The sequence below is a fragment of the Misgurnus anguillicaudatus genome, chromosome 8 (assembly GCF_027580225.2).
Source record: "Misgurnus anguillicaudatus chromosome 8, ASM2758022v2, whole genome shotgun sequence".
Taxonomy (NCBI): domain Eukaryota; kingdom Metazoa; phylum Chordata; class Actinopteri; order Cypriniformes; family Cobitidae; genus Misgurnus; species Misgurnus anguillicaudatus.
Genome location: NC_073344.2, coordinates 39,010,786 through 39,036,839, shown reverse-complemented (window position 1 = coordinate 39,036,839; position 26,054 = coordinate 39,010,786). Strand labels below are relative to the sequence as shown.

The following is a 26,054-nucleotide window of genomic DNA, read 5'->3' as shown; positions in this document are numbered from 1 at the left end:
TACTGTAGGGTTAAAGGAACATGTAGTGTCCGGCCTTCTGCCTTAAATCCTAATCTCCATCTCCTTAAGTGGAACCGGAGGGCTTTTTGCAGACACTGGAAGAGGTCAGCTCCAGTGGCGTTTTGGTAGGGATTCCCAATTCGTCGGTCACGACGTGACGTCGTAGTGACCGACTGAAAGGGAACGTCTTGGTTACGGATGTAACCCTCGTTCCCTGAAGGAAGGGTACGGAGACGTCACGTCCCGTCGCCACAAGTCTGCTCCCTGCTGTTTACGGCCGGTCACACTTTCCAGCTTTCTCAGCGAAATGAAGCTAATTTCCCTATTTGCACCTGCGGCTTATATACGCACCTGGCGGGGCGGCGCCGGCATTATGCAAATACCTCAATGCCAAGTTCATTGGCGTTTTAGTAGTAAACGGAGCAGATTGGTCTCTCTAAGCGAGTTGCCAACCGAGACGTTTCTTAGTCTCTTTAATTGAGTACATCTAGAAAATACAGGACATGTGTATATAGTAATAAAATGTTTAAAAATGTATGTATAATGTGTCTAAAGTTTGTAGGGTAAACTCCCCTTCCACTTGAGCAATAGCAGGAGACTGCAGGATCTCTTAAACCTAAATAAAATTAAATCCCAATCTTTTTTACTTCCTTCTGCTCGAAAACGCTCAAGATGTGTTTAGGGCCAAGAGAGGTCACACATGTACATATTTCCTGTATTTTCTTTTGTATCTTAATAAAATAGATTGAAAAATAAATATGAATGGACATTAAAACTTCTAAAACAATAAGTCTGGTGGTGGTGGCCTAAAACTTTTGCACAGTACTGTATATAGCCGTTCCCTACCTCTGTCCCGTGAGAATTTTTGCAGCATCCCTCCTCCACCCCATCGCCTCACTCTCAGTTAGTACATCTATACCAGTTAAAGAGGGGGAGTACTCTGGGTTCGGGCTAAAAATCCAAGCCCTCCCCTTGGGCAGCATGTCAAATATGCTTTATTATCATATTATCCTATTGATTACGTGTTATTGCGAACTCATGAAATCAATAAAAATACATTTTATGAACATGTGAATTAATAACATTTTTCTCTCCAATCATATAAGTTTCATGGAAATGCTATGAAAAAATATGACTTTTTTGGAAAGCTTAGCATATTATGTTGTCATGTTGTGTTGTTATGTTGAAAAAAGGCCTCCAGCTACCAACCTTTGACCAGCAGACTAAAGTGCATCTCATCCGTGTTAGCATCACAAGTATACTCTCCACTGTCAAGCCTCTTTAATGGGTCAATTGTTAAAGTGCGGGCCAGGCCCTGGCTGGCTATCAAGAAACGTTCTTCACTAACTGGAGTCCAATCTTTAAGCCACCGCACCTGGGCATTGTGTCTAGAGACCATGGCGGTCAGAGTTACAGACTCTGCTTCATAACCAGTGACTAAGTTCACCTCTTCTTTGTTGAGGAACTCAACAGGAGGCTCTGGAAGTAAACAGAACAGTTTAGTATAGTAGTAGCACCTTTTTAAATAAAAATAACAACATATTCATATATCAGAAAGAACAGTTTTCGTAAATTGCATGAAATTAAACACATTTCCTTTACTGTAATAAAAATTAAAAGATTTACACATTGAATACCTTGGACTTTAACAACAGTTATCATTTTGTCATCAACAACATCACATATGTATTTCCCAGAGTCAGAGAGGAGGATGTTGGATAAGGTCAGCTTCTGGAGTGTTCCATGGCTCTCAATATGTGTCCGATCATCAGGGACCAATGGTTTGTCATTAAAAAGCCACTTAACTGGTGTGTTGGCTCGAGAAACCTCACAAGCTAAGATAAGGTCATCTCCTACTACCATCTCCTGGTAATTATGATCCCCAGAGTTTCCAATGATCTTCACTGCAGGCTCTGGAGAGAACAGATGTTTGTGAACCTTCCACTTTCATTGTCTTTTTTTAAACAAAAACATCTCTCCTTCTCAATGGAGGCTCATGCACACACTGTAAAAAGTAATAACTGAATCTACTTAAAAAAGCTTGTAAGTATAATTCAATTGGAAAAACTTGTTGATTTTACTTGACAATGCTGTGCTGTATGAACTTTTAGGTGGATGCAATAGTTAAACTAAGCAACTTTAGTAAGCAGTACTCTAAAAAGTACTCTGGAGCATCGAGTGTGTTGTACTACATGACTCATGGCTGTTCACTGTTCAAATATCTGGTGCAAAGAAATAACACGCACGTGCATGGCTGCGTCCGAACTCACATACTGTGATAGTAGGTACTGAATTAGATGAAGGACCTACAGTACTCATCGACAGTTAAAATAGTACATTCTATATAGTATGAATATGAATAAATAAATTCGGAAGTAGTACAATCGCCATGTTGATACATCACGTGACACACATTCTCATAACAATAAGTTATTCGTTAATTGAATTGACATTAAACTAGCACATTTTAACTACAAGGGACAGCTGTTAAATATGTATTGCATTTTAATAATAATAATAATAATACGTTTTATTTGTAATGCACTTTTTACATGAAGGACACATCTCAAACACATCTGAAAATCCTAATCAAAGGCTGTAGGATTACTTGGAGACATTCACGTGTGTTTGATTAGGGTTGGAGCTAAACTTTACAGGACAGCGGCCCTTCAGGACCAGGAATGCCCACCCCTGTGCTAAGTGAATAGACTCACGTTACAGCTTTTGGACATTTTTAAATAAAACAACTCCCCTCCATTTTCTTCTCCTTTAGATAACTCCTCTCCTGGGGGCTCACGGGATAGCAAAATGTACTTTGAAAGAACATTTCGAGATTTTGCCATAAGTAGTAGGTCATCCGGGTACTTTTCGCCTGCTATTTTTGTAATACTATGAATTTGGATATACTACTCGCCTACTGCTTTTCGCCTACTATATAATATGGAAGTAGGTGGTTTTGGACGCAGCCATGGTAGGCGTGTGCCTTTGTGCATGATATAAATATGCAAATGTAATATGTAAGCTTATTGGCAAGCCCATGATTAACAATCCATCTATCACTGTATTCACAAAACTTGCATTTTATATTTGCAATGTTATTTAATTGTTGTCAAGAATAGGAACGGATGAAACCAAAAGCAGACGATGTTGAGGGGTGAACAGAAAACACTTTAATATTAACAAAACAAAAAGCCCTCGAGGGGGCAAACAACAGTAAACAGGATATAATTACAAAACACACACTTAACACACACACTTGACTAAATACTGGCAGAAACACTAGACGACAAGAGTACTAACAAAACGAACGAGCACAGGACAAGAAACACAAGGGCTTTAAATAAGGTAGTAAATCAAGAGGGAAACAGGTGCAAGGGATAAAACAATCAAACCAATGAGAACGACAAGGGAGCGAGGTAAAAGAGACAGGACAAGGAAAACACATGGCCAGCTATCAACAAACCATGGCCACGTGTTCCCACACAGAACATGATACTGTCAGAACCCTGTTAATCTAAACTAGACAGTAAAACAAGAGACCAATCTGACAGGGTCCTGACAATTGTACTGCTTCAATACGCTTTCTCCCGCGAGTCTAGTCTATGCACATATGCAGAAGTGAAGTACACAGGCAGCTGTTTAGAGAAAACAGCAACAAAGAACTTTATTTTGTGTTAAAGAAGTGGAAGAACAACAAGGTATGCTGACCTACTTACAATCATCACTGTCATCGTTTGTTCAGTCTTCATTGTATTAGGTGAAAATGATTTATTTAGCTCATCACGCGAAAAGAGGACAAAGCAGATATTATGAGTTTTATCGTCTAAGTTAAAATACTCTATAACCGTCATTTGAGACCCATGGCTTATAGGTAATGTTACGTTACAAACATAATTTTTTTACAGTTCGTAAGACATTTTAGTTTGTGGTTTATCATTAATGCTACGTAAGAATCGTGCAGTTTCTGATACTAGTCACTACCCTCCTGAAAAAATAAATAAAACCATTACAGAAAATTCTAATGGTTTCCATTAAAATACCAATAGGAACCATTAGCTTTTACCATTAAAACCACTACACCTTAGTGTTTTTTGGGCCATATTCCATTAGAATCAATACATATTCCATTAGAACCAATACATAGAACCAATACACATGGCCGCGGGAAGTGGGGGTGCTGCGGGTGCTGCAGCACCCCCTGTTGGCGAGAGGGAGATTTTTTAAGTAAAAATATTTTGCACAATTTATATATTACTTTTTTATTTTAGGAAATTATTTTTGGACACACGTAGGTTAATACGTGTATTTTGGATTTTAATTTCATTACTGTCTGTGCCTACCCATCTCCGTGGCCTCATCTGAGCGCACTTTCTCCGCCTTGCGTCTTTTGAGGACAATGGTACGCAGCACCATGACCCAGAAAAGACTCACATACCTTTCGCTGATGCATGCCCACACAGAAATTCTGAAATCCCTGGGCATTCGTCCCCTAACTCATGAGAGACTGTGGACTCTATTATACAACCGGCGCAATGCGCGACGCGAGTGTCTTTTGCTAGTATGAAAAATATGAAAAATTAATGGATTAAAATGTAAAAGATTATTATTGAGTCTCTTGGACATAAATGATGACCGACGTTCATTTATGAGACGTTAGAAGGCGTAAAGAGCTGCTTCATCTGTAGCTAAGTAAATCAATGGTTTGCTTTAAACAAATGCATCTATTTTTAAATGCTTTTTTAAATGCTACTCAGGCCCAGCTGCAGGATGAAGTGACTGAGGGGCATGTGAAATTGTTGAGGGGGCTTAACTTTATACCATCAATGAATAATACACACTGAGATCTCGCTTTGGAACGACAGGTTTTTAAATGCAGCGCTCCATAAAACACTCAATAGCCTTGCAACTGCACAGGTAACCAAAAACTGACTAGCAAAATTTAAACAGCGTAATGATGATAGAGCATGAGATATTATTATTATTATTTTTTTTTTTTTTTTTTGGCCCGCCACCACCTTCGGAGGACAACTTTTTTTTTTATATAAAGTAAATTTTTTTTACAGTACGGAAAATAGGAATACTTATTTACAGTGCACATAAGGGAAGGGGGATTAAGCACCACGTAAAAGTGTAACACATAACATACATACAACAAAATAACAGACAAATTACAAAAGGACAATACAGTTGCAGTGAGACATTATTATTGCTGGTTGAATAGAATGATCTTGAGGTTCACGTTCGTTAGTCACAGTTAGAGTATTTAAGCGGAAATGGGTTTAAAAAGGGTTGGAAAAACATGTTATGCATGAATTAAAATAATGTGTGCCTATAGAGATAAAATAAATTAAATTACATAATAGAAGAGAGAGATGTGTGATTGGTAATGTACACGGCTTGTAGCTATGTTTTTGTGTTAAGAAATGATAGAAATGGGGACCAGATGTCTACAAAGGCTAATATCTGCTTCCATCTGCGTGCATTATATTTCTCTATTGAAATGTGTTCAGAAATTAAATTTATCCAATTGTAACAGGATGACGTATATCCTTGCTATTGGCTGAAGCAGGGTAAAACTGCCAACCTATTAGAGTACACTTCAGAGGGTATAAGAGTCCTGAATTGTCCGTGCATGTGAGACGTCACCCAGTGGTACCGCCCTCCCGGCGACGCGGGTTTTTATGAATGAACGGTAGGTGTATGCTAGACGTATGAAATCCGCTGGTTACTACGTTTTTAATAATGAACGTTACCTGTTGCTGCCAGGATAATGGTTCTCAAGTGTGCTTCCTCATCGCGGTGTATGGCGGTGGTGGTAATTTCCTGGACCAATTCTCCTTGGTATGTAGTCGTTTAAACAGTAGGCTACTTATTCATTTGTTTGAGTTATTTAATGAAGTGTTCTGTGCCTGGCAGGTAACATGTAGATTACACCTTAAGGGTGTCCGCAACCAAATTGAATGGGGCGGAATGTAAATCGTCAGAGATGACCGCGCTGCTGCCTTGCCTGGGTTTCATTCACTCCAGTTCGGATATTCATGTCTGAGTGACTATGGGCGAATTACGTCGTCCGGTGTTCCGGCTATGGGGCCATTTATGAGGGTTGTGAAAGCACATGAGTTTTTCCTCTGATTGCCCCGTGGCTTGACATGAACTGATTACTTTCAGCTGTCGTTTTGTTTGTTTGTTTGGTTATTTGTTTTTATTAAACCCTTTGACTGTTTTTGTTTATTTGTTTTGGCTATTAATGTTTATTATTCGATTGTTAATGAGCGTCTTGATTTTGTATTTTTGTTTTGTATTGAGTGGGAAACGTAAGCTGGGGATCGATTACACAACTGGTTGATATTTTGCAGTGTTTCACTGACTTTGCTGTGGTATAGTGTGTGGGGTGAAAACACGATCCCTGCCTGCAGCCCCCACTTTAATTTATTGTGTTTGTCCCTTTGTGTCCGGGATAATGATCCTGTTTTTAAAATGTGTAAAATAAATATTTATATTTTCTACTTTGTGTCCGTGTCCTCCTCGCCCCATATTTGACAAACAAACCTCTTGTGCCTTGATTTAATTTCCCGGTATAGTCCGGGTGGCGTAGTCGGATATTTTAATTTGTAGTTTCCTTTGTACACCACATCGCCACACAATGATTGATGTTGCAAGAATTCTTTGATTTCCAGTTTTGGAGAACTACTTTCTTAGCGACAGCTAGAGAGACGAGCAATGGATTCCTGTATTTTTGGGGGATATGGATTTCAGAAATGTCGCCAATGAGACAGGGTGTTGGAGATAATGGGATTCTGTGACTCAGGACGGTGGATAATGTCTCAGTGACTGTAACCCAAAATGATTGAACTGGTTGGCATTGCCACATGGCGTGTAAATAGTCATCTATCCTACCTAAAGTGCATTGTGAACAAATATTGGTGTTGTGTAGGCCCATTTTAAACATTTTACTTTGGGTGATGTGAGTTCTGTGAATGACTTTATATTGTATAAGCTGCAGGTTTGTGTTATTGGTCATGAAAAATGTGTTCCTGCAGATTTGTTCCCAGTACTCAGGGTTGGAAGAGGAGGCCAAGTCAGCTTCCCATTTGGTTGTTGGGAGTGTTATTGTTGTGTTTTGGTGGGAAATCAGTGTGTATAGTTGGGAGGTTAATTTGAAGGTATTAATTTTCATAAGTTCTTCTATAAGTTGAGATGGTTGTAATGTGTTGTTGATAAGTATGGTTTTGTGTTTAATTCTAAGTCTAAGTTGTTGATATTGAATAAATTGTTCTTTCCCAACCCCATATTTCTGTGTGAGTGTGTCAAATGACATGAAGTGGTGGTTCTCAAATACATGGTGAAGATGTGTGATTCCTTTTTGTGCCCATGTCGGGAAAAAAAAGAGGTTTATTTTGAATCTTGAATTCTGGGTTGTGCCAAAGTGGGGTAAACTTATTTAATTCTAGTGATGATTTTGTGATTTGATTTGTTTTCCACCAGGCTGTCAGAGTTGATTGTATAGTAATGCTTTGGAAGAGGTTGGATTTCTTAATTGATTGTGAGAGGAAGGGGAGATCTGAAATTGAGATATTTATGCATTGGTTTTGTTCCAATTCTAGCCATGGGTAATTGTACTTGTGTATATTGATCCATTTAACTAAATACTGTAATTGATTTGCCAGGAAGTAATGATAGAAGTTTGGAGCCTCAAGCCCCCCATGTGATTTTTTATTTTGTAGTGTTGAGAGTGAAATTCTGGGTTTTTTATTTTTCCAATAAAATTGTGTTGTTAAAGATTTAAGAGTTTTGAACCATTTATCTGTAGGAGTGACGGGGATCATAGAAAAAAGGTAGTTAATTTGAGGTAGGGTTTTCATCTTTACAGCGGCTATTCTTCCGATTAATGTTAGTGGATGTTTAGACCAGCGTTTATATTCGTCTTCAATTTTCTTAAAGGGATACTTCACCGATTTAGCATTCAGCTTTGTATCTGTAGAAACCCGGCAGTATTACTGAATGACCATGTTTCCCTCCATCATTTCCCCCTGAGAGGAGAGATATCTGCATTTTGGTTCTGCAAAAAAGTCCTCCGATGATGCAAAAATCGTCATATTACATCATCGGAGGACTTTTTTGCAGAACCAAAATGCAGATATCTCTCCTCTCAGGGGGAAATGAGGGAGGAAAACATGGTCATTCAGTAATACTGCCGGGTTTCTACAAATACAAAGCTGAATGCTAAATCGGTGAAGTATCCCTTTAAGGAGAGGAGTGTAGTTGAGAGTGAAACGCTCTGACAGCCTGGGGGAAATCTGAATCCCTAGGTACTTGATGTTGCCTGTGTGAAGCTGGAGAGAGGGGTCCTGAGCTCCAGAATCCCATGCATCATCTGATAGTGGTAGTAAAATTGACTTGTTCCAGTTGATAGTTGATAGATCATGAGATATTATTTGATAGACTAGTAAATGTGGATTAAGTATGTTTAAAATCTCTAGCCTGGTGGTCAGGAGAAGGGTATGGTAACATGATATATTGGCTATATTCTTTCCGTATTATAGACGAACGGCAATAAACGTCTGCAATAAATATCCTCACAACAATATTATTTCTCAAAACTTTGACAAAAATTATTTTCAAAGGAACTGTATTCTTACAGTTATTCAAAGATGCACGCATTTTTCCGCATATTATTTGAATATTAGACAAGAGTATTCATATAACGGCAATGAACGTCTCGTATGGCAATAAATATCCACATAGAATAACTTAACATAACAGCATAATAAAATTAATAAGCAGACAAGGGAGCAGGATTGACATGTAAATTGTATTATTATTATTATTATTACCGGGAAAGCAGCAATATTATTGAAATAAACTCTGAGGTAAGCTAAATGCGCCAAACACGCTTTTAACAGCAGTCTAAATAAGCAATAAATGTCACGGTAGGAAATCCAGTTTTATTGCTGCTTCCACAGACATCATTGTGTAGTTTACAAACTAAATGTAGGATATTGTTTTACCAGTGCTTATGTGTATTTAAATGTTTGAAATCTAAAATAAACATTATGAGGTTGAAAACACTGCATAGTGTTGATATATGACAGCGCTGAGCTCGTCCGTCTGGAGCCAACCAACGCGAAAGACGTTTGAATCTGGCAGTAATGTCATGTCACTGAACATTCTAAATCCCATATGGGGATAAGGTTAAATTATTATTTAACTCAAAAGGATGAGCATTTTATTTGTAACCATTATTACAAAAATGAAACAGAGGGGGCACAAATCAGATCTGAGGGGGCAATGACTCTGACTAATGACTCTGTCCCTGTGGATATGGTGAGATGAGAAAAAAAACATTGCGCTGTCCGAGTGCTGAAACGCTTCTGCTCTCTGCAGTTTCATAAATTCTTTATCTCTTGTTACAAATAAAGTATTTTTAGTGAAAATTGTGAAGTTTAATTAACATTATTATGTATATGACAATAAAGTAGTGAAACTCAAGTTTTTTTTTTCAAATGTATTTTAAATAGGCCTATAGGCTTATAGGTGTTTTTGGAGAAAAAAAATCACAGCACCCCCTGTTCAAAATGACTTCCAGCGGCCCTGCAATACATACCATTACAGACCAACAAAAACCAATACACTGTAGTGTGTTTTGGGCCATATTCCATTTGAGACAATAAAATTCCCAATAAAACCATTAGAATTTTTTGTAATGGTTTTATTGTTTTTTTCAGCAGAGTAGTTACTGATACACTACTTTCTAGAAAGTGCGTTCTGCACGTGTTGTGCTCCTGTTGTTAACATGAAAATAAACAAGTAATGAATTTAAAAGGCTAATTAACAGTTCTTTTTGTTATTAAAACTATCCTTTTTACTTTACACATGTTTATTTTTGAGGACTCTTGCAGTGGAGGTGTAAATTCAGCTTGTTCCCGTGTGAAAAGCAAGCTCAACTGTTACAATAGATCACAACTTTTCACGTTTTTTTATGAAGCATGCAGCGCCAGTGGGAGTCTGTCAAATTGCACAAAAATTTGTGATCCTATGTAGTGGGCCGATCTGGGCCAAAATGCCAGGGCCAATTTTTGTCCCAGTCCAGCCCTGCTTGTTCAGTACTGAATTTGTTTGTGAGTCTTCAGTGTTCTCAAAGTCTGCAGTTCACCTATTTGTGAAAAAAAAGGAAATGTCTGAAAATTGACATTTTTTCTTTCTAAAATGAACATTGTTTATTTAAAAAAAATCACCTTGTTGTGTCAACAGTCTATTGTCTGTCTTTGTATTAACAACTTATAGTTTTGAGTTGAACCTGCTTAAGAAATTTAATTTAAACAGTTTCCACACATTTTTCTAGTAAAAACTTGGGCGGAGTGATTTGCCCAAGCAGCAGTGCTTCGTCTTCTGAGAATATAGTTCCCAGTATGTATACTGTTAAAAGACAGCTGTGTCTCATATCACCTTGTTATTTGTACATGGTGTGACTATACAAATCAAAACATATAAATAGGAAAATGTTTGCGTTATTTTGTCACTTACTGGGAGCAGTATGCTAGCTGGTGCCATTCATTTCCAGTCTTTGTGCTAAGCTAAGCTAGCGGGGGCTGCGTCAAACAGAGTTACAACACGCACGGAGATGAGAAAGCTATGTATGGACTTATCTAACTCTGGGGGATATGGTGAATTAGCTGAAGTCCCAAAATGTGGGCGTGTTCCTTTAAACTAGCAGACATGTTATAGTAACTGTTTAGTTTGAGTTGTCTGTACTAAGCTTAAATTAAAGTGACACTTTGTAGTTTTTCAACCTTCATAATTTTTTTAAGACCCTTGTGATGGTACATCAACTTAAAATAGTTTGAATGGCATGTCTACAGTAGCCTGACGGGGTCTGTATCGCTTTAACTCTTACTTTTAAACTTGGTGTTTCGGGTAGTAACCCGAACACAAAAGAACTACAAAATTCGACTGTTTTACACAATACGTCACTTCCCCCACTTCCTCAAATCCGGACGACAGCGCAACTTTTTATTTTCCAGATGTTTTGTCATGGCCGAAGCAGCAACTAGGAAAAAGAAACCTAAGGTTTTGTCGGAGAAGACCAGAAAGAGAGAACGGGAGAGTGACAGAATAAAAGGCAGTATGAGGATCAGTATTGGGCCAGCGTTTGCTCGCTGGTGTGAACTAGAGGAGGAGGAGGGGTTCCTGACCGATGCTGACTTGGCCATCATGTTTTTAGTCTAGTAAGTAATGTTATATTGCTTACATATAGAAGTCTTTTTTTAACGTGAATTTTGCTGGAGACTACTTGGGGAGTGTAGAGAGCAACTTCTATCAGGTGACTCTGTGGCGTCGTGGTAGTGTCACAGACCTACAACACAGGTGACCTGGGTTTGATTCCTCTTTAAGGCAATATTTTTAAAATATAAACTTAAACCAAGTGACTGGCTTGTAAACGTGAGCTATGCAATCTTTTGGCATTTGAAAAAAATAAAACCCATGAAATTATATTCATATGACATGCCGGTAGGCCTGGTGTGACCAGGGCCGGGTGGGACCAAAAAATATACCGGGAAATTTCGTATACCACCAGCCCTCCATGGTAAAAAAAAGGTCTCGTATTTGTAGTAAAATTAGATACAAATCGTAATCAATCTGCCAAAAATAAAAAACATTTTTATAATAATAATAAAATCATGGCTAATTTTCCAAAATGAGTAACTACACAAAATGATACCGGTTTGAAAGACGGATATGTGCACCCGTCAATCAGCTATTACATAACAGAGCGAGGCCAGAGATGAACGTGCTCATAAATGGGAGTAATAAGGAATAATGTGTGCATCTTTCAATAACTGTAAGAATTTTTTCTTTAAATATAATTTTGTTATATAAAGGTTTGAGAGATAATAATATTTTTTATTAATAATGTTATTGCTTATTTATTTTAACGTGTTTGGCACATCTTCCTCAGAGTTTATTTCAGTAATATTGCTTTTTTCGGTTATAATAATACAATTTACATGCCAATCCTGCTTCCTTGTCTGTTTATTCATTTCATTATGCTGTTATTTTAAGTTATATGGGGATATTTATTGCCATATGAGACGTTCATTGCCGTCATATGCGGAGTAATGAGTGCATCTTTGAATAACTGTAAGAATACAGTTCCTTTGAAAATAATTTTTATCAAAGTTTTGAGAAATAATAATGTTGTGAGGATATTTTTTGCCATGCAGTTGCATACTCTCGTCTATAATATGGAAATCACATAGTAGGAAATATATGTGATACTTAACTTACCCTTCTAATTTTTATTTATGATATATGTTGAAATAAATAAACCTTTGCAAATCTGCTGATTTGATCCATTCAAGTCCTGAGTCTGACCACCAGGTTAGAAATTTTAAACATCCTTAATCCACACTTACTACTAGTCTATCAAGTAGTCTATCCGCTTGATTGATCAGACCGCATGCACTTTAATAAACAGGCATTCTGCGGCTTTTTAGGTTGGGCACTTTAATATTCTATTGAGCAAAGAGGCTGCACAGTTTGACCAGCGGGAAGCGGCCGCACATCAGGCCGCCAGACGGGGTTGCTATATAACTCGCAATGTATATATATAATAACTATTATCAGACCAGCCCTCGCAGCCTCAAAACACTACCGGCCCACCGGGAAATGTCCCGACTCTCCCGATGGCCACTCCGCAACTGGGTGTGACCTAAAGAGTTGTCTTCTTTTCCTTTGCGACAGTGCTGCGGCGCTTGTGGCCTCTAGGCGCACTAGACGTGAAAAATACATGTCTAGCGCCCCCTAGTGGCCAAGAAGTTCACTGGTGTGCCTTTAAATCTGTAAGTTTGCTGAACTTATCATACTGATTTACCTTAACTTAAGTTTTCATGTAATTTAAGTCAACTCTACAAAGACTTTTTAAGTTTTACTAACTCAAAAATGCTTAATTTACAAGAAAATGTAGAGGTAATCAGTTTCCACAAGTTCTCTAAGTAAACTCAACTTATTACTTTTTACAGTGCAGGTTCACATCAACACATCAAAAATCTTACCTTGTACTGTAACATTAAATGAAACCCTATCGTCTTTAGCATCAAGGATATATTCCCCAGAGTCCTGCAGCTCAGCACAGAGAATGACTAAGGTTCTAAAGGCCCCTTCCTCTTCAAAACAAAAACGCTCATTCTCCTCAATAGGACTGCCATTTTTATACCAACTGACTACAGCATTGGCCCTGGACAGCTCACACTCCAGGACAGCGTCGTCATACAACAGAACCTTATGGTCAGTCTTAATTTCATCCTTCTTCAGAATTTTTAAAGGTGACTCTGGATGAGATAGAACAGAATAAAGTTAGTATCATAAAAACTGATAAATACATATTATGAATTTAAGAGTTCTTTAAAATCATACCGATTATTTTTACTTTGAAATCCATTGTGTCGTCTATAGCATTGCATGTATATATCCCAGAATCCTTTAGAGTTGGTGAATGGATGGTTAGTTTGCGAACAAGGTCATTCTCAGTAATTGTAATGTTGCTGCTCTCCTCCACCTTAACACCATCCTTCATCCAGCAAACCTCTGCATTATTCCGGGAAACCTCAACCTCAAGGACGACAGGATCACCAACAAAACTCTCTGTAACACTGCCTCTCTCTTTGGAGCTGGAAAGCTGTACAGGGGGCTCTGCGATTAACAAAGAAGCTCATCAATAAAATGCTATGTTTTGCAAAATTATATGTGTTGCATAGCCTTTTTTCAGTCATAACTGAATCACATTCATTGTTTTTAAAGCACATGGTATACATATAAAAAAAAGACATCAGACAGCAACAGGTACTAGCTTTATTCTAAACAGCTTAGAACTAGATATAGACTAGATAAAATCAAATATTACGAAATGTATTGATTCTTAGATAACATTTCCACAAAAGTTAATTTTGACTCAGGTAAAGTACATACAGTACCACACAAAATTTACCTTCTATTTTCACCCAAAATGTGACACAGTCATCTGCTGTCTCACATACATATTCTGCAGAATCGTCTATTGTAGCACATGGAATCTCCAGCCTGCGGTTAATCCCATCTTCCACCAGTATCAAGTTCTCATTCTCATCTACCTCCATGCCATCACGATACCAGCAGACTTCTGCTTCTGATTTGGAAATCTCACAGCTGAGGACCAGCCTTTCAGAGCTCAGTATACACACCTCTACCTCTGACTCACTGGGGGACACAATGCGTACTGGAGCATCTGGATTTAAGAAAGGTAACATAATGTTTGTTACTAATGTAAAACCATATTTATATTAGATTATAGTCTATCGTGTACACACCCTACTGAAAAATCCAGCTGAGACCAGCATAAGCTGGTAGCTGGTTTTAGCTGGTTTAAGGTGGTTTACACTGGTCCTTCCAGCCTGACAAAGCTGGTCATGCTGGTGGGCCAGCTGGTCTTCCAGCCTGACCAGCTAAGTCCAGCTAGGCCAGCTTAAAAAGTGACCAAAACACAGCTAAACCAGCTTGATACACCAAAACACAGCTAAACCAGCTTGATACACCAGCAAAACCAGCTTCTTACACCAGCAAAACCAGCTAAAACCAAGCTGGAGACCAGCTAAAACCAGCTCACCAGCTTATGCTGGTCTAAGCTGGATTTTTCAGTAGGGCAGTGATTGCAAAATTTTGGTTTCCTGCAGCTGTTGGTTTTGGTTTCCTGCAGCCGGGAGACTGGTTTAGTGTTCGGATTTTATAGTTTGTTAACATCATTTTCAATAAAATTACATTTAAAGGTGGGGTAAGCATTTTCTGGTAAATGTTGTTGATATTTCAAATCACCAAAACAAACACGCCTCTACTCCCAAAGGATCTGGATGCTCTTTTGCTAGCGCTCCCCACACATATGTACGCAACTAAGGCAACGACTGTGGCAGAATTTGCTGTGCCAGCCCATCCAAGTTTATGATGTCATAAATGAGTGAAAGCAATGTATAGTAATCCAGGTTGAATGTGTTTTGGTATTGCTCCATGTTTTAACGTGTGAATGGTTTAGCTTTATTTCACATGGAAGGCATTGTTTAACACCTGGCACAAGAGGAAAAGGCAGAGGTTGGAATATTGCCATGGACACACCTGAAAACATGAGACATAGAGCGCATACCTATGTTTCAGGCCAGGACCAACAACTCCCATTGCACACAAGTATTTACACTTGATAATATTGTTAGCTATGTAAAAAAGTAGTCTTACATAAAATTGGAACAGCATCATTCACTGCTGCCGTTTTTTAATTTTCACTGGAACCAATTTTTGCCAGCGTTCGCTTGTCTTTCAAAAGTTTATCATAAAATGCGAAGCAGTCCAGTCCGAAATTAATTAGTACAAAAAGCATTGCCTTCATTATTGTTACACTCAGTCGAGATTTTTCATCTGTACATGATGCATTCATTAACTCTTTCCCCGCCACTGACGAGTTCCCGCCACTAGAATCCGCAATACCGCTATTATCCACCAGGTGGCTCTTCCGCAACTTATAAAACCCGGAAGTATCGCCCTAGGGCAGTGTTTCTCAAACTTTTTCAGCCCAAGGACCACTTTATCTTCCAATTTTTATCTGAGGACCACCTAACAGAATCCCACTCTAACACTCCCCGAAAAAACAACAAAATAGGAAGGATAAGCTAAGTTTAAGATTAATATGCAACTGTTTCAAGTCAAAAACTAATTTTTTAAAAACAAATACAATGCTATGTTCAGAAATTATTATATGAATTTTATTTCATTTGAAAAAGTAAATGTGAAATGAGTTGCAGCTTAATATGAACAACAAACTGCACATGTGAAAAAAGCCTAGGTCCCACTTAATGTCATTCCAAAAAGCCATTAGTTTAAAACTGAGGTGGTGGGTATATGAAGTCTATGGTTGTAACTATGGTAACAATAAAATACTGAAAAAAATGTTCCCCTTAATGTCCAAAATCACTGAAATAACAGGGATTTTACACATGAAACAAAAACTAGTACATTACAAAACTAATAGATCTGTGGATTTTAGCTGTTTTCTCTTTTAATTTTGACCCTCTTTGGTTTAGCCAACCGATCCATTTTTACGTTATTAAAAGAAAGGCAATAACTGATATCACAGTTTCGCAAGTGCATTAAAAATCTACTTAAATAAGTGACTAGTTTAGGTCATCTTTTGGCGGACCACTGGGAGGGTTTGGCGGACCACTGGGAGGGTTTGGCGGACCACTAGTGGTCCGCGGACCACACTTTGAGAATTACTGCCCTAGGGCAAACATCTGTATGTCCATTTAAGTTTTGAGGATGGCTCTGCATCTGATCTTTATCAAAAGTCCAATACAAAAATGGAATTATCTCAGCTCAAAATTTTTGTTCAAAATTTGGTGATTTTGAAGAAACCCACCCATATTTGAGAGGTGATAAAAAGAGAACTTATGAAGGTAGGATGAAGCATTTTTTTTAAAGCAGAGGGTCTGTTCTTTCATTTAATATATTGTATGTTTAAATTAGAGTTCTCAACGGGTCGGGTTCGGGTCAAAAATATAAGCAAATGAGTCGGATCGGGTCGGACCTCGGGCTTAATCTTTTATTCTCCGTAAAAAAAAATATGAATCATCAATGCTGTTCACCGTAAAGAAAGTCTGGTTTGGCTGCTGCGTGCAACGTGCATCACAGAGAGGAGCGGCGGATAGCAATAAGCTCCGGGGCGGATCAGCAACGGATCCAGACCGGTCCGGAGCTGCTGGCTTCTGAACTATTACTGCGTGCACGCCAACAGGAGGAGAAGCCGCTGGCTGGGTCCATGTTTGAGTTCTTTTTATTTATTATTGTGTGATTTTTATTTAAGGCATATTTATATAGCCTATATTTAAAGTTTGATGTTTCAGTTGTTTGTATTGTTAAAAGGCGTGAACATTAAAGCTTGATTTGAATTCCCGCCTGCTGGTCATGATAATAGCCTACATGTATGAGGGAAAAAAAGGCAGGGGGAGGTCGGCGGCGTTGGGCCGCGGGTCGGGTTCGGACAGATAATTCACGTTGATGTGTCGGGTTATATCGGGTCCGGGCTTTAAAAGCCACTGGCCGGGTCGGGTTGTAATTTTCAGGCCCGTTGAGAGCTCTAGTTTATATATTTAAAGAAGATCATTTTCTGGGAGGCATTGAACTTTTGTGAAAATCATGAAAAATGCTGGCAGGGAAAGAGTTAACAAGAACACATGCTCCACTGGTGCAGATGTACCAGGCAGGCAAAACAAAACAAACTCCACAATCAAAGATTAGACTCCAAAGTTGAGTGACTTGCTTCCCATCTCACTAAACATGTTTGTCCATCTATCAGACACAGCCACCTTCTTTTTGTTCCACAGTGATGTGACAAGTGACAATGTTTTTAGCATGGGCCCACTCATCAAAGAGCATGGTTTCGTCAGTTGATGTGAGAGCAGGTATTCAGGTATGGCAAAGCCACTTCTGTGGCAGATATTTGTTTGCAGGGTATTGTGGATGATGTGTGTACTACAGCCAATGCCCAGAATATCCCTTCCTACAGTAGCTGCATTTGCAGCATTCTCCAAAGTTTGTGTAAGTGTTATCAGCACAAAGTGCAACTATTTTCTGAGCAAGGCCATGTTATTCAATGATATGAGAAATTTATGTCATAGACATCTTTGTACCTGAGTCAAGCTCCTTCTCTACACTTAACTGTGATGTCGGATTCTGCCTTCACTAACTGCAAGTTGATTGAGGGATTTGTGTTTGGATGGTACTTTTGTTCTCTAAAATATACTATAAGGTGATTTGCTACTTTTATTGGGCTATTCCATATGCGAAGAGGTGGAAAAAGCTTGGCTAAATTTTAAATCATTGTTTTTGAAATCGGTTGATAAAGTTGCTCCAGAAAAATGTGTCAGAATTAAAGTCCTTGGATGAATTCTGACATATTGAAAGCTATAAAGATAAGAAATGATCTTTTTAACTAATTTAGGAAGACTAAAGATGAGCAGATGTTTAATGAGTATAATAAACAAAGAAATGAGGTGAACCAAATGATTAAGAAAGCCAAGACAGGAATTTTTAATGACAAGATAGCGGAGAATTAGCCTGGTTAGCCAGACCTACATCAAGATGTAAGGTCTGGCAACTCTTCACACAAACGGCTCAATGCAAGGGGCGGGATATAAGGTTGTCCCTCAAAATGCTTCTGCACGCAATAGGATAGCGCTATGACCAATCAGAGCAACGAAGAAGGTGACGTATGAGTCCCCTGCGTTTCCCCACCAGTGGAGCTAATTGGTATATCAAACTTTTACCGTAACCAGTCGGCAAAACTCCAAACACATCTTTCTTGCTTAAAAAGGACTTCAGTAGGGTTATTTGCTCTTCTCTCAAAGAAAAACATAAGTCTAAGTCCTCCAGAGTCGCGGCCAAAGCCGCTTCAAAAGAAAGCTGTTCGCCAGCAGCAGCAGCCATTCTTTGTTTTCAAGTAGGAACCGTCGCAGGCAGCTCTGTCGTCATCATGTTAAGCCCGCCCCACAGACGCTACACACGATGTGATTGGCCTGACCAAATTTTGGTTTTTGGAGCTGTTAAGTGTATTGTGAGTGCCTAGACTAAACCCTGGCAGCAAATATATTTTGCGGCCGCTAGGGTGCGTCTAGATTTCTAGGCTAGCGGAGAATAGGAACAACCCTAGAAAGTTATGGAAGGCACTAAAATTGTTAGGATACAGCAACAGAGTGAAGACAAAATCATTCAACTTGAGTTTGGATTTAGGAGTCACTGTTATAACTGACAAATTAAAAGTAGCAAATAAAACTATAGCCAACACTCTTGTGAAAAAGTTGCCCGGTCAATCAGGGCTCTATGGGGAAAGTCATGTGCAGGCTTTTTATCAGCAGAAGGGAGTCCAAGCAGATATGTTTTCTTTGGTAAAAGTAACAAATGAAAAAATTTAAGTAAGCTTAAAATTTTTAATCATAGTAAAGCAACAGGTCTTGATAATATTCCCACAAGATTTATAAGAGATGCTGCAGAAATTATTTCTCCATGCATAATGCATATAACTAACCTGCCATAGAATTTAGTAAGTTTCCACTTGAGTTCAAATGGGTAAGAGTAATTCCTTTAAAAAGGGAAGCAAATTAGATCATGGAAACGATCTGTATCCATTTTATGTTGTCTATCTAAAGTCATGGAAAGGGTTGTTCATGAGCAAATTTTGCTCATGAACAACCCTTTCCATGACTTTAGATAGACAACATAAAATGGATGCAAATAGATAGCTATTTATCATCACACAACCTTCTGTATGAATTTCAGTCAGGATTTAGAAAATCTCACTCTACCCTTACGAAACAAAAATATATTGCAGTATATTGGAAAATATCATGTAATATATTAGGCAACATATTCCCATATATGGGATTTAATATTTATATTTTCCAATATATTGAAATATATGCATGAAACATACATGTATATATGATACAATATATATTGCAATCAAGAACAAAAAGGGCACTATATTTTTTACATGTAATAGTTTGTCTTTATATGCTTTGATATATTGCAATATATGCATAGACCATACATGTATATATGAGACAAAATATATTGCATTCAAGAACAAAAAGGGCACTATATTTTTTACATGTAATAGTTTGTCTTTATATGCTTTGATATATTGCAATATATGCATAGACCATACATGTATATATGAAACAAAATATATTGCATTCAAGAACAAAAAGGGCACTATATTTTTTACATGTAATAGTTTGTCTTTATATGCTTTGATATATTGCAATATATGCATGAAACATACATTTATATATGATACAAAATATATTGCAATCAAGAACAAAAAGGGCACTATATATATATAGGCGCGAAGAGAGGACAGGATGCGTAACAGACACCAGCAACAAGGAGGCTGATAGATAGGTCCTGACCTATGATCCTGACGCACACTCCTAATCAGTAGGTGGCGGTAATGCCACTAAAAGTTGTTTGCCAACTGCCAGTAAAACTCAAGAAGAAGAAGAAGAAGAAGAAGGCTGATGTCAGCAGGCTCCAAGGAAACTTCAAGTTTTAAAAGGTATATAAGTTTTCAGAGCTGGTGCTTTTCAGTTTTTATTGCATCTCTGAGAGATTTTTGTGAACAACTTGTTGTTCTGCTCCACAGATGCTGTTTTAAAACAGTTTCCCATAAGGCCAAGGAAGCTGATGTCAGAAAATCTACCAACAGTAGAATCTGCGAGCAAATGGCATTAAGACACCAGGTGAAGAGCAAAAGCATGGGTATGTAAGTGGTTTACATCAGTGAAGAACCAAGGTGGACTCCTAACCAGGATAATGGACTGTTCTTTTGGCAAATGTTTTTTTTTTTTTTTGCTTTTTCACGGTTCCCAAAACTTCTTGAAAGTTTGTTTATTATTTATTTGTTCATTATTGTCTGTGCATTTTGTTTATTGATATTGTCTTTATTGATATTGTCTTTATATTGTATAATGGCACTGCTGAAATTTTGAAATAATTTAAGTTGCTTCAATTTATATTTTGTATATTTTTTGTTTAATGGCACTCTTTTAAAATGTAATTTATGTAAATGCAATGCAACACATTTATGTAATGTAATGTAAAGCCAATCACATTTCCTTTGACTGACCATATGCAAAACCTCTTGTGGTTTTAATAGGCCTATAGAGCTCTGTACCTCAAATTGGGTTTAGTATCTGTGCCTGATTAAAAGAAAATAAAGGTGGCTTTTGATAGATTACCCATCAGTCTGTGTTAATATGTGGTGTAAATGTTTGTATATTGCAGGTTGCATATTTAAGTATTTATATATTTTAGATGTTTCATGTACATATACTGTATATATCCCAAATATATTCATACATTGTATGTGCATGTTCTCATATATGTACACACATTGTGCATACATTTACAATAAATATGTACATATATTTCCATCTAATTTTAAATATATGCAAAATGTGTTCCACAATATATCAAACACATATCTACATATATATTTCCATATAGTTGTACATATATTTGAAATATATTCTACCATATAGTAAACATACATGTGACACTATATCTGTACATATATTGTTAATACATGTTCCCATATATGCACACATATTTCCATATTTTCCATCTAGTTTTACATATATGTAAAATGTATTCCACAAGATATCGAACACATATCTACATATATATTTCCATATAGTTGTACATATTTTTGAAATATATTCTACCATATAGTAAACATACATGTGACACTATATCTGTACATATATTTTTAATACATATTCCCATATATGCACATATATTTCCCATATTATTTTACATATATTTAAAATGTATTCCACAATATATCGAACACATATCTACATATATTTCATGTATATTTCCATATAATTTTACATATATTTGAAATATATTCTACCATATAGTAAACATATATGTGAAACTATATCTCTACATATATTGTTAATACATTTTCGCATATAAATCAAAATACAATATTGCAGATATTTATAAATATAATATTTCATATATTTTTTTATATATAAACACATATATTATATCCATGTACAATATATTGAAAGTGGCAATAATTTGTATATTTTGCAGTATACTGCAATATATTACACATATATAGAATATATGTACCATCAATATATTATTCCTTGTATTGCCAATGTATAATATATTGGAAAATGGAAAGTAAAATAATATATTGCAATATATTACAATATATTTCAAGTAATATATTGGTAAATATATTTTCCTTTCGTAAGGGTACAGACACTTGCCTTCTTTACTTAACAGATTACATTAAGAATCAAGTGGATGAAGGGAAATATTATGGCATGGTCATGCTGAATCTTCAAAAATTGTTCGATACTGTGAACTGTATTCTTTTAGGCAAACTTAGAGTCTTGGGTTTTAATTCTGCAGCTCTACGTTGGATCCAGTCTTATTTGGGGGATAGGGAACAAGTGGTAGATGTGAGTGGTACTATGTCAGCTCCTCTTCCACTTCCACTGCCTGTGTTCAGTTCCTTTGCCAGTCCAGAATTTATGTCAACTCGATTGTTACTTACTGTATGTTTAATTCTAGTGTTTTGTTGGTTATAGTATTCTTCTGTTTATGTTCTTTTGTTTAAGTTTTTTAGTAAAAGTAAGTTTATTTACATCATCATCATCCTTGCCTGTCTCTACACAACCGCAACAATAATACTGTGCATTCTATATATTTTATAATTTCCTTGTTTTACATGTTTTCCTTATATCTGTACTGCCTGTACTAATATGTATTTACTATATTGTTGCCTTGCAACAATGCAAGATTGTAAAAAAGCTACAGAAATAAGTTTGAATTGAGCTGAATAATAAATAAAACTGAAAATGATAACTGAAAATTAATGTAAGGTGGTGCCAACCCTGACAAAAGGTATTTCCTGAAGCCAGCAGCAAATTGCTGAATCCACAGGGAATCGCTTCCTAATTCCTGTTGAATTATCATCTGAAACCTTTCTCAAAGAATTCACATCTACCCCCCAAGACAGTTACCCCATGGTGTGGGACACCCTACCACACTTTCTCGTCCCCCTCTCCTCATGTTCTCAAGCAAACTGTATATGAAATGCTACATTCTGTATACACAAAGTATCTGAAACTGGTCTTGTTTGGTGTTATATGAAGTGTTTTAATGCAAGTGCTACATTTGGGTTTATTAATATGACGACAGGATTCAATGTTAATCTGTGACAATAAATAAGTAAACTTAACCTAATGTTGGGAGACAACTCCTAACTTAGACATGTTGACCAATCACCCACTGTATGTATATTAGGCTACACCCCTGATTTTTACAACAACCAATCACCCACATGGAAAGAACCTATATGTGGATATATGTGCATATATGAAACCTATATGCAGCTTATATGCACATATATGCTGCATATATACAGCATATATGCACATAAATAAAAATATATATGCGCATATATGAAACATATATGCAGCTAATATGCACATATGTGCAGCACATATACAGCATATATGCACATATATATGCACATATATGAAACCGATATGCAGCTAATATGCACATATATGTGACCCGTCACGGAAACCAGGGACACAAGTCGGCAGCACAAGTTTCGAGAAAATGAGAAACAAAGTTTTTTTTTTCAAAATTTGTGATTTTCGTTTTATTGCAGAATCTGTTAGTTGAGATCACGAAGAAGCCTCTCCATGTTTGAGATAGCAGTTTATGTATATTAAAAAGCGTACATTTTGCTGTTAAAATAGGCTTGTTTTTCCGGAGATTCTAGCGTGCAGCAGGGGGCGTCATTGTCTGTATGTATATTTACATACTGGATAAGCTTGTGTTTTCGCCTCCGCCCCCAAAGGGAACAGCGTGACTACTGAATAAGGATAGTTCGCCCAAAACTGAAAATAATGTCATTAATGACTTACCCTTATGTCGTTCTAAACTCGGAAGACCTCCGTTCATCTTTGGAACACAGTTTAAGATTTTTTAACATTAGATAGTCCGAGAGCTTTCTGTCTCCTCCATTGAATATCTATGTACGGTTTCCATGTCCAGAAAGGTAATAAAAACATCATCAAAGTAGTCCATGTGACATCAGTGGGTCAGTAAAATTGCGTGGAAGCATCGAAAATACAGTTTGGTCCAAAAATAGCAAGAATTACGACTTTATTCAGCATTGTCTTCTCTTCCGGCTCGAGCGTGAAGTCACGTGACTGTAGTGACGTGGCTGCTCTGTCCCTTACATGTTTGCTTAGTTTTATTTATTTTTTTCAAACTTATAGCGTGCGTCTCCCCAGACTGTAAATGAAGCTCGGGCGCACAAAACAAAAGAAATATAAAAGAAGCTGGGGCGGAACAAATAACAGTCAACCGCATCGTACGTCAGCCGTGTCACTGACTTTATGGGGCGCCGCAGTCGGATGACGTCAAAGTACCGCGAGAGCTCTTCAAGAAATCTTACGGAGTAGTTTAATTTCGACTCGCTCTCGCGGTACTTTGACGTCATCCGACTGCGGCGCCCCATAAAGTCAGTGACGCGGCTGACGCATTTGTCCAAACACACAGAAGTTACACAGAGATCTTTGTATTCTTTATATAATTGGCTACATGTTTTGTCTATCAATATTTTCCATGAAGTCATTGGCTGATGGAGGAACGAGCGAGCGATTGGTAACATCTCTTAAGGACTTCACGTTTTCGACGGTGCTGTTTTTGGATTATCTATTTATATTTTAAATACAAACTTTGAAGGCGGGTTCATGTGTTTAACGGAACGTAAATATCGGAGTGTAATCTGATATACCCTTACATGTTACAATGTAAATAGTCCTCAGCAGGCCCGGATTGGCCATAGGGAGAACCGGGAGGATTCCCGGTGGGCCGGTCTGTTTTTTTTTGGCCACGAGGGCCGGTGTTGTAATGCCACCGGGATGACGCGTATTTGCGGGTGAGAGATGTCCCCGCCGCTTTATGCACAAGTTGATTGTGTCCCGAGTCCCGACCACTTATTGGAAGAATTCTTGCATTAGGATTCATTGACATCTAAAACGCATGGGAAACGCAGGACGTGCCGCTGTCTTCTGGTTTTCAAAGCGCTTAACTTACTTGAACACGAGTTTTGTTTCAGACGCGTCTATATTGATTGCGCTTGCCGGCCGCGCGTCTATATTTAAAATAAACTTGAGCGCGTCTTATGAGTGCGCTGGCCGTCCGCTCGTCTATTATATTTTTAATAAACTTGAGCGCGTCTTTTGAGTGCGCTTGCCGGCCGCGCGTCTATATTTTAAATAAACTTGAGCGCGTCTTTTGAGGGCGCTTGCCGGCCGCGCGTCTATTATATTTTAAATAAACTTGAGCGCGTCTTAATACACACGGGCTGGCCTCTAAACGTATTTTTTTTATCCAAGTCATAGATGAATTCTCTATGAATAGTCATTATTCATTGTTTATTGCAAGAGGAACAAAAATCTATTTGATGCAAAACTCATTAGTTTCAAAAGTATATCCATGATGTTTTCTTTTTTTTAACACAATGTAGGCCTACGTTATTTAGCAATAGACATGATCTAAGTACTAAAAAAAAGATACAGATTATTTCCATTTGTTTCCAATGCATAGGCCTACTTGATAAATCTTGCTTGTGTATTGTATATCAGGGGTTTCCAAACGTTATCAACCCAACAGTTAATCTCAAGACTCACCATTTTTTAGAAATAGAAATATAGAGGAAAATACAAACACATTTGTTTCCTTTAGTTTTTGAATAAGTTTACTTTAGTAATATTATGGTATTATGGTAGGGCTGCATAATTATGGCAAAAATTATAATTGTTTACTGCATTTGCACGGAATATGAAATTATATATTTGAAAAATACAGTGAATTGCAAGGCTGCAGAGAACAGTGCACTACTGCAGACTTATACTACTGAGGGTTTAAAGATATTATTTTAATAGTCAGTCGTGAACTAAAGTGGGCCGGTCTAAGGCATGAAACTCCAGGGCTGAAAATGAGTCCCACTCCGGCCCTGGTCCTCAGATTGTATATTATATTGCATTACCAGAAGTTCATGCGAAATAGACTATATATCTATATTTCACGGATTATACGCATTTGTGGACAAAAATCATTGGATGATTCACACATCTGAAACAGACTGGATTCGACTTGTGATCCCCGCAAAGGTAACGTTAAAAGTCCTGTTTATTTTTGCATTTTGTCATTCGGACTTCTGTAATAAAATACTACATATGATGGTAGAACCTCTGTATCTCAAAACGGCTTTACAGGGGGTATGGCTTAGCTAAATGAGATGTAAATGAGCCCCATTGTCTCTCCAGCCAGGGAAAAGGGAAAGTGTTAACTTTTTTCTTTCTCAAATTTCTCAGCATTCTCTTTCTTGAATGTGTTACATTCAAATGGCCACAACTTCTCCAAATCTTATCAGATTT

General features: G+C 37.5%; 1 protein-coding gene and 1 long non-coding RNA gene across 2 annotated transcripts in view; one reads left to right on the top strand and one right to left on the bottom strand.

The window, feature by feature from the left end:
* The window catches only part of obsl1a (obscurin like cytoskeletal adaptor 1a), a 101,044-nt gene that overhangs the window by 31,561 nt on the left and 43,429 nt on the right, over positions 1-26,054 (bottom strand). Inside the window, exons 10-14 of the mRNA XM_073870892.1 lie at positions 13,985-14,260; positions 13,414-13,689; positions 13,053-13,328; positions 1,638-1,913; positions 1,210-1,479 (exon numbers count right to left, since the gene is read on the bottom strand). Of these exons, the coding sequence (XP_073726993.1) occupies positions 1,210-1,479; positions 1,638-1,913; positions 13,053-13,328; positions 13,414-13,689; positions 13,985-14,260 (1,374 nt within the window). The remainder of the gene's footprint in view (positions 1-1,209; positions 1,480-1,637; positions 1,914-13,052; positions 13,329-13,413; positions 13,690-13,984; positions 14,261-26,054) is intronic.
* On the top strand, positions 5,404-7,133 carry LOC141365898 (uncharacterized). The gene is made up of 3 exons (XR_012370836.1): positions 5,404-5,692; positions 5,767-5,841; positions 5,917-7,133. It is a non-coding gene; the product is annotated as an uncharacterized lncRNA (long non-coding RNA).